The sequence below is a fragment of the Arachis ipaensis genome, chromosome B9, assembly GCF_059453495.1.
Source record: "Arachis ipaensis isolate K30076 ecotype BB chromosome B9, ASM5945349v1, whole genome shotgun sequence".
Lineage (NCBI taxonomy): Eukaryota > Viridiplantae > Streptophyta > Magnoliopsida > Fabales > Fabaceae > Arachis > Arachis ipaensis.
In genome coordinates, this window is record NC_142444.1 from 154064070 (window position 1) to 154073633 (window position 9564).

General features: G+C 38.9%; 1 protein-coding gene across 2 annotated transcripts; it reads left to right on the forward strand.

Moving 5' to 3' along the window:
• Positions 1–3704: 3704 nt before the first annotated feature.
• On the forward strand, positions 3705–9564 carry LOC107617613 (uncharacterized). Of its 2 annotated transcripts, none has more exons than XM_016319417.3 (4): positions 3705–3968; positions 4654–4910; positions 5010–7798; positions 7901–9564. In XM_016319417.3, the coding sequence occupies exons 2-4, from the start codon at positions 4887–4889 to the stop codon at positions 9258–9260; spliced, it is 4173 nt and encodes a 1390-aa protein (XP_016174903.2). In that variant the 5' UTR covers positions 3705–3968; positions 4654–4886; the 3' UTR covers positions 9261–9564. The 2 variants fall into 2 exon arrangements, with proteins under 2 accessions (XP_016174903.2, XP_088355587.1); XM_088499461.1 differs by lacking the exon at positions 3705–3968 and adding an exon at positions 4003–4108.

Here is a 9564-nt window from a genome sequence, read left to right on the forward strand (position 1 = left end):
CAAGTTGTGAAGTCCTAAAAAAAACAGCTCAAATTTAAATGAGTTGTATGAAATTAGATCAAGAAATAGCCACGTTTTAATTAAACGATTTGAAATGAAACAAATCGTAAGACCTTAAAACTACTCGCATCGAATGAGCTAGATGAGGTTATACTAAAAAATAATTACGAGTTTTGAAATAAACGATTTGTATCAAAACAAGTCGTAAGAAATCAGAATAAGTTTCAAAAAGGTGATTTGTATTAAAACAAGTCATGTATCCTCAAAACAACTCGAATTGAACGAGTTGTACGAAACTAGGATAAGAAATATTCTTTGGTTAAGTAAGATGTGCTAAAACCAATTATACAGAGCCTACAAGCCCGAGTTCAAATACTCGAATCCAACTCTTAAGAAAAAGAGATTGAACTCGAGTAGGGGCACTGTTAATACACTGGCCCAACACTAAGGCCCAGGTCCAAATACACCAAAAGGCCCAATCCAAAGATTGGCCTTCGTTATTCACCGACCTCTTTAGAAGAGGTCGGACTCAACACAGACTTCTTTCCAAAGGAGTCGGGTTCAAGAGATAGCTGGCAGATAACACTTATTCAAATAAGTAACTGCCCCTAAAATCTCTCAACCCACTTCTAGAAGCCATATCTCAACAATCCCCTAAATAAAGGGACGGTTATCCACCTAAAAAGGTGGCACTACTCCAACGGTGGTTATTGGATCACCACTATAAATACACTGACACCCCTCAGGTATCTTTAAGTTCCAATACACTTAAACCTGCTTATCCCCATGCTGACTTAGGCATCGGAGTGTCTTTGCAGGTACCACCCCCATCTCTTGGAACACACAACTCGGAGGCGGCTCCCAGACGTAAACCAAGTCAGAGACCACACTCCTCCAGCGCTTGGACCTCACAAACAAGCCCAACCACCGTCCGGTTCTAGGTAAGCCCCGGAACAAGTATGAAACCACATATTATTTATTCCTTAGCCTGCCCGTAGAAAGAATATAAATTTTAATAAGAGCAATCTTAAATAATCAATAAAATTTATTATCGTTTTAATATTTGATCAATATTTTATATACTAAATACTAAATATTAAAATATAAATACTAAGTAAATCTTAATTCCTAATAGTATATTATAAAAATAAGATATTAAAAAAATTAACTAATATTAATAAAAAATACTAATTTTTTAATATTTGTTATTTAATTTTAATATATTGATACTATATATAAAAATTATATGATTATTCAATTATATTATGCATTTAGATATTTCTTTTAAGTATTGCATTAAAAGTTAGTTATTTTTATTCATCTAAAAATATAGATTAAGTGTTTGTTAAAAAAACTCTTTTATACTAACGAAGAATAAGTTCTTATCTATATTCATGAAGCTTTATATCTCTTTAGTTGTAGGAATAAATTTTCATAATGGCTTTTGAAATTTATAGAATTATTCAATTTCACTTTTGAGATTCTAACTTTTTATTATAGTGATCTTTTAAATTGAATTCCATTAAAATGTATAATAGTTAGTTTAGTTGGTCCAATTTTTATGAGACTTTGGATCTTCTAAATTTTAAATTTTTATTTTAGAGAATAAAGTGAGATTTTTTATCATTAAATATTTTTTCTCTCGTGTTTTCTCTCTTATGAATGTTCCCTCCTCTTCTTCATGTCACTCACATGAAAGATCGAAAAAAAGCAGTATTTAGAAGATTTTTTTAAAATAAAAAATGAGACTCGAACTTATAATTTTTAAGTGAGTATAAAAAAATTATGTCATTTGAACTATAACTCATTAACAACTAGTGAACTAATTTGATTATATATAGTTTAGTAATAATATTATACTAATATATATTTTGTATTTAATATACACATACATTCTTATATATAATCATAATAGATGACATAAATTATAATTATATTTATATTATTTAAGCCAATTCTTGAATTTAAATTGGTACCTAAATTTTTTAAGTGAACTAAATTTAAATTTTACAAATAAATTTAATTATTAATAAAATAAATTTAAGTTTTATGAGCCGAATTTAAACTCAACTCAGACTCACATCTACCCACGAAAGTTGAAGACGCTGACACATCTACTGATAAAAAAATGAAATTACCATTTGTACTCATAAAATATGAATTTCATATAACAAAATTATCCAAACACTAAAAAATCACATAAAAATTCCAAATTACCCTTATCATCATCTGCATCATCTTTTTTCCTCCACCACCACCACCACCACTAACCCCATCCTCTATCTCTCTCTCCTTCCATTTTCTGAGCTCGTCGTCGCCGCCAGAGTCTATCAACTCTGTCAACTCCTTCCTCTCTCTCTCTCTTTCTCTCTCTTCCCTTTTGTGATTTGCTTCTCTCTCTCCAACTTTTTTCGAATGGTTGTGTGATGTAGGTTTGGTGGTCTCTGGGTTTGCAGATTGGGGAAGAGCGGGTGAAATCGCAGACTGGACATGGGCTGGATCGGAGCTCTGTGTCAACAAGAGATAGAGGGCTAGTTGGAACGGGTTGGGGCAGCAGTAGCGATCAGGCAGCGGCAGCGACTCTAGGGTTGCAAAAGGCAGCGAAAACAGAAGGCGACGGTGGTCCTAGGCTCGCGGAGGTGAGGCAAAGGGAAGAAGAAGAAAGAGAGAGGGAAAGGATGGAGGAGGAAAGAAAGGGGGAAAGGACGCGGTGGCAGCGAGTGGAGGTTGGGTGGGACTTGACGGCGCCAGCGATTGTTGAGTGCCGTAGTGGTGGTTATGCAGAGGAGCAGAGAAGGGAACATGAATGAGAAGGGACGAGAGAGAGGAAGAAGAGAGAAAATCGGGTGAAGGGGCGACAACTTGGTGGTCGCCGGTGGTGGTACAGTGGTCTGAGACAATTTGCTTTTTCTATTGTTGTTGTTGTTGCTTTATGTGAAGAAGATGATAATGGAAGTATAGTGGTGGTGGTGGTGATGGTAGTGATGAAGGAAATAAGGTGGTGATGCCTTTGAACTCAAAGTTTGGCTCAGGTGAGGAAGAGACACGGAATGAGAGAAGGAAGGGTGAATAATGCGGATGATGACGATGATAAGGGTAATTTGGAATTTTTATGTGATTTTTTAGTGTTTGGATAATTTTATTATATGAAATTTATGTTTTATGAGTACAAATGATAATTTTCTTTTTTTATGAATAGATGTATCAGCATTTTCAATTTTTATGGATAGAAATGATAGTTTACTCTTTTGCAAATATATATAAGTCATTGTCACCATAGATAGTACATAGTAGGATACTATTTTACTTGGTCCACATTCAAAAGAGAAATTAATATCTTTTTTTTCCAAATGCGAAAGTGATAATATGACAAGGAAACCAACAACGCTTTACTAACACCAAAGATTTATTAAATATTAAATAATTGTATTTTTTTTAAAAATATGATACGGTAGAATAATTGATTTTTTTGCAATATATAATATAAAATGAAAGCAAATATGAGAAAGGCGACGAAGTCCAGTGTGAATGGGGAAAAGAACCGGAAGGAAAGTCGTCCCTTTTGATCCAACGGCTGTGGTTCAAAGAAAAGGAATGAATGGTGGATCAGACGCCACGCCAAAGAAAAGGACACGTGGCGGCAGATTAGTTGGCCCGTCACGTCGGTGAAATAGAATATATAGTAGCGAAGATAAGCTTCCGTTATCAAAAAGTCAATAAAATCAGCACAAAAAAGCAAACCCTAGTTTTCTCTCTCTACGACTCATTAGAGAGAAGATAGAGAGAGAAAGAGAAAGAAAGAGAGACTCAGATTCCTTTTTTCCTCTTTCTCAGCTCTTTCGTTTGTTCCCACTTTCGTTTCTAGGAAGTTGCAGAGCGAACTTGACCGAAACCAAATTCCCCAAAACCCACTCCTCCTTTTCTCATTTACCATTTCACAAAACAACCTTGTTTTTCTTTCTTATCAGGTATTTCCCCCTCTTTTTCTTGTTTTTCGTCTTCGTCTTCTTCTTCTTCGAATTTTTCATCGCGCTCTATTGAAATTCTGGGTCAAGATCTGTTTTTTCTCCTCCAATTGGTTTGGTTTCTCCGTAGCCTGCGGTTGTGGGTATCTAATTTCACGAGCCTCACACTACTCTTTGCTTTTGGCGTTTATTGTGTTTTGCCCCTATTTGATTATTGGATTAGATCTGGTCATCCCTTATATGCTTAGGGTGATTTATGTTCTTGGAATACGACACCGATTGTGAAATCAGTTTTTCGGACTTTGTTTTGTTCCTTATTGTTTGATGATGTTTTGGGAGTTTTCTGGTTGATTTGGTGAGCACTATTGATGCCGCGGGATAGATCGTTTACCAACCCTATTGTTGACTTTATTTGGTGAATTTTGGTCTTGTTGACCACTCTGTGCCGGGTTTGGTGGTGGTTATTAGGTTAATATTTTACTCATTTTGGTGTTCTGCTTACTCTTCTTGCGTGTGGAATATTCTTGAAGTGATAATAGGGACTGATCTGGAAGCTTTTTCTGATTATGTGGCCAATTAGGTTTGGATCTGATAGAATTAAATTCCAGGGAGTTATGGTGTTAAATTTATGTGTTTTTGGCTTTGATAATTAGTTTCTGACATGGGAGACTTATGTTGTGTGTTTCAGGTTCCCACATCTTGTGTGATGTTGAAGTGAGGCTAAGGATAGAACTAAGTTTACTTGGATATTTGCGAACAAGCTTTATGGAAGATAGAGATATGCCTACGAATGCTTAATTCAGTGCAGGATATTTTTTAGCCAACTTCAATAATATCATTGAGGAATTTCTGTTGAATATTAATAACTGAAGTGAAAGAAGGGTTTTTGACTTGTGAGATTTTTAAGCAAACTTTGGAATCATGCCTGTTTCAGGACATGAAGAGGTGTTTATTTCCTTTCTGATTTAACAGCTAACTACGATTAGAGAACCATTGCCAATTTGTACTATTTTGGATATTGATTACTTGATCTTCTATTGACAGACTGGGGTAAAATCCATTGCTGGGCAATTTAGTGGTTTAACTGCAGGTGTACCGATCAAGAAAAGGAGGTGGTTCCCTTTGAATCGGCCTTCATCGCCACTGACTGAAGAACCATGTTCTCTTACTGAAGAAACTGATTTGCAACGAAAAGAAAACTCGAGCAATTCCCAAGGATCTACTCTTTCGAACGCAACCGCCGCAGGGGCACCAATCAAGAAAAGGAGGTTTCCTTCTGTTCAAGCTTCGTCAGCTCCTCTGGAAGAGGGTTCGTTTCCAGAAGAAAGTGATATCTTGCGAAAGGAACATTCAAGCACATCACAGGGTTCAACTCTTTCTACCAGTACATCTGGATTATCTGATATTAATGGAATTGTCTTTGAAGACAAGAAAGCAAGTACTGATCTCACTCATGCTAAGAAGGTGCAAACCGATTCTGGCCTCCTTAGGCCCAAACTTGAGGAACCGACTATTGCAACTCAATCAAGTACTTTGGATGTCATGGATAGCAAAGAGAAGGTGAAACTTAATGAAGGTTCTGATAAGAAATTGGGATCCCAGATGATTAAGGGAAATCCTGAACTCTTGTTGGCTGCAAAGCAAAGTCTAGCACTTAACATTGGAGCAGATATGAGCAAACAGAGTGTCCAAGACATATGTAAACAAGAGTATGCTATAGTTCCGGATAGTACTCATTTATCTTTAAGGTTAAAGGATCATGAGTTTCCAGCCGTTGGAAGTTCTGAAATTCACAACAGCAGTAAAATTGAGGAAGTGGAACCCGTCTCATTGGAGTTGTCTCTAAGCAAGGAAGAACACACTACTCAAAATTCAAGTAGTGATGCTAAAATTAACAGTGACACACCTCGTGTTCATTCCAACAGGGCAAACTGGGATCTGAATACTACAATGGATGCATGGGAAGAATCTGGGACTGATGCAAGTTCAGTTAAACCTTCTGTTGATGGGATGAAAGCTTCTGGTGGTGCCCTTGATGAAAAACAATTCATGTGCTCAACTGAAATGGTGCTACCAACAGGTGTTGAGTCTGTAAAGCAAACACTTGAAGAGAGTCAAAGGAAGTCTTTAATTATTTCTTCTGGTCCGTATGGACAGCATAAATTGGTCCTCCCACGGGATCTCTGTCTTACAACTTATCCTTCAAAATTTGCTGAGCTCTCTAGAGTATCTGTTACATTAAATCCAAGCAATGCTACTCCAACTGTGAGCTCGTCAAGTTTGATAGCTTCTGGTGATGTGAATGCTTCTAGTTTTAGGTCGGTAAAATCAGAACCATTTGATGAGAACTTGAAAAGGAATTTAAAGGAAGCTAATGCCAGTTCATTAGATAGTGTTTCCGTTAAACAAGAAATTGTTCAGCATTCCATTGTTGAGTCTTCTAAGTCTGTGCCTGTTGGCAATACAATGTTAGTTGATCCGAAGCTTGTTAAACCTGAACCCAGTCATGATGGTAATGATGAAAGACCAAAGGCATCAGAGGGTAAAACAGATCGGTTGGATAATGAGTTGTCTCAAGGGTCAGATATTTGTTCTTCAGCTCTGGCAGTGCCAGTGCCAGTCACTTCCGAGGCAGCAAAAGTTCCTGCAGAGACAGTTTGTCCTCCAATGAAACCTGTCTGCTCAGCAGACTTGAAATCTTGTTCAGCGCAGTTGACTACCCCCGAAAATGTAGTTAGCCACCAAGAAAATTGTACTTCTACCACTGAAGTTAATGTTCAGGAAGTATCTCCTGGTGCTTTTGCCGTGCAGGTTCCTTCAGAAACAGATATGAAACCTATAGTTGATAATGGTACAGAACACACTGATGCTAGCACGAAGGATTCATTAATAACCAAAGAAGAAAATGCTGATAATCGTGATGGTTGCAGAGTGAAACTCATGAATGAGCCTACACCCCATCCACGAGACAGGGGTGATAGTTGTGTAAGTGATGAAGAAAAGATAACCTTATCAACCGATATGATGGAGGATGATCCTTACGGTTCTGATTATGATTCTGATGACAACCGTGCTGTGAATGTTCCTGTTGATACTGAACAGTACGCTGAAGATGATGATTATGAAGATGGTGAGGTCCGAGAACCTCTGCAGCAATCCACTGCCCAAGACACCATATGCGAGGTAAGAGAAGTAGAACATCCTGACTCTAATAATTTTGGAAATAGACAGATGGAGGAAGGGGGTGTGATTGGTGATTGTCCTACCTTATCTCATGCTGTGGAGGATGACAAGACAGCTGTAACCCATGGTGAGGTAAAGGTTGGTGAAGATGGGGTGGACATTGAAATGCTTGAGAGGTCAGCTAAGGTCGTTGATAAAATTGTGTGCATGCAAGAGTCGGTGGATAATGAAAAGCCAAATATTGCCTCTGATGGGAAGCAACTGGTTAACCTTTTGCAAACGAAACCGCTAGATCTTTCAGATAGGCAAAATGCATCTAAAACTGTGGAGATGGAATTATGCTCCTTCCAAGGTACTGCAAACAATGGGGAAGAAGCTGTTCAGTGTGCCAATGAGGTTGTAAAGACAGCTGACACTGTTAGACAAATTGACTTAGATTTGCCAAAGATGGAAGTGTTTGCAAATGCTGATGATGCAGGCAAAGATGTTAATAATGGTGGTAACCAAGGAAGAATCATAGATCTCTCCCGAGCTGCTAGCTCTTCATCCCCTAGTAAAACTAGGTCTATGTCAGGAAGGTCATTGCCATCACGGGGAGGTAGAGATGTATTATCCGACACCCTGGATGGTGACAAGCTACCACGAGTAAGGTATGCATTTTATTCTCATGTGTATGTCTTTTATTGGTCGAGTTTGTTCTTTTCCTTTAAAGTCTTATTTTTCCCTCCTTTATTCCTGTTTTGATATTTCAGAGATGATGTTTATATTGATGCACCTCGCAAATTCTCTAGAGAAAGACACCAAGATATATCCCCTAGAAATTCTAGAATGAATTTTGTGCGCGGTAGAGGAAGGGTTAATAATCGAATGGACACACTCCGTGGGGATTGGGAATCTGACCGGGAATTTTCTGGTGAGTTCTACAATGGTCCAGGTCAGTTCCGTGGCCCCAGAAAATATGCATCTGCTATTGCCGATAGTGATATGGAGTTCAATAATGTTGCTCCTGATGGCTCGTATGTTGGTCATGGTCGGATGGGAAGAAAACCATTGAATGATGGTTCATATATTCCGCCAAGGAGGCGCTCTCCTGGAGGAAGAGATGGCATCCAAATGGGTCATAGAATACCAAGAAACATTAGTCCAAGTAGGTGCATTGGAGGTGATGGTTCAGAGATGGTTGGCATGAGGCACAGTGAGAAATTTATGAGAGGTTTCCCTGATGACACTATAGATTCTATGTTCACACGTCCGCAACCGTTTGATGGACTGGATGGTCGGTTTACTAGAGGGAATAGGAACTTCTCTTCAATGCAGAGAAGGGGTCTTCCACGGATGCGTTCCAAGTCTCCCATCAGATCAAGGAGTCGCTCACCTGGTCCATGGTCTTCTCCAAGGAGGAGGTCTCCTAGAAGAAGATCCCCGGATGGGTTTGGTGGGCATCCAGAATTAGGCCACAGAAGATCTCCATTATACAGGGTTGACAGGATGAGGTCCCCTGAGCGCCCTGTTTTTGGTGAGAGAGTGGTGCGTAGGCATGGTTCCCCATCCTACATGTCGAGACCTTCTAATGACATTAGGGACATTGATTCTGCAAGAGATCATGGTCATCCGAGGTCTGTCATGTCCAACAGGAGTCCGTCTGGCCGGATTTTAGTTAGGAACCGGAGATTTGATGTTGTGGATCCCCGCGATCGTGCAGACAATGATGACGACTTCTTTGGGGGTCCTATGCATTCTGGTAGGATACTTGAGCTTAACAATGAAGGAAATGGTGAGGAGAGGAGGAGGTTTGGTGAGAGACGAGGACCTGTTCGTTCTTTCAGGCCACCTTACAATGGTAATGTTAATGAGAACTTTCACCTTAATGCTGAGGAGGGGCCTAGACATTATAGATTCTGTTCTGAAGACTCGGACTTTCATGAAAGAGGCAACGCCATGAGGGAAAGAGACTTCGACAGAAGAATTAAGGGGCGGCCAGGAAATGTGCCGCCACCTAGAAGAACAAGAAACATGGATGAGCAGGAAGATAACTTCAGGCATGGTGGTGGACAGGTTTGGAGTGATGATAGTTTTGACGACATATCACGAGTAAAGAGGAAAAGATTTTGATTCTCCCTCCTCTCCCTCTTAATTTATTTTATGGTTAGACGAGTCACCTGCTGAATGCATGAATGCTTTGCTGGGTGTTAAATATTGGAATTTGTATTGCAGGTTTTTCCACCTACAGAATTAGATTTAGATTTTGTGATAATAAATAGTATCCTTTTAGTTTTTCCCCCTTACTGCTGCTGCCTCAAGCTCTGGTTTAGAGAGCAGAGATGAAAGTAATGGTTGGTTGTAAAAGCTGTGTGAAGTGACCAGATTTTAGTGCAAGGAATTGTGAAATGAATGAAGGTTGCTTCTCAAAAATAAA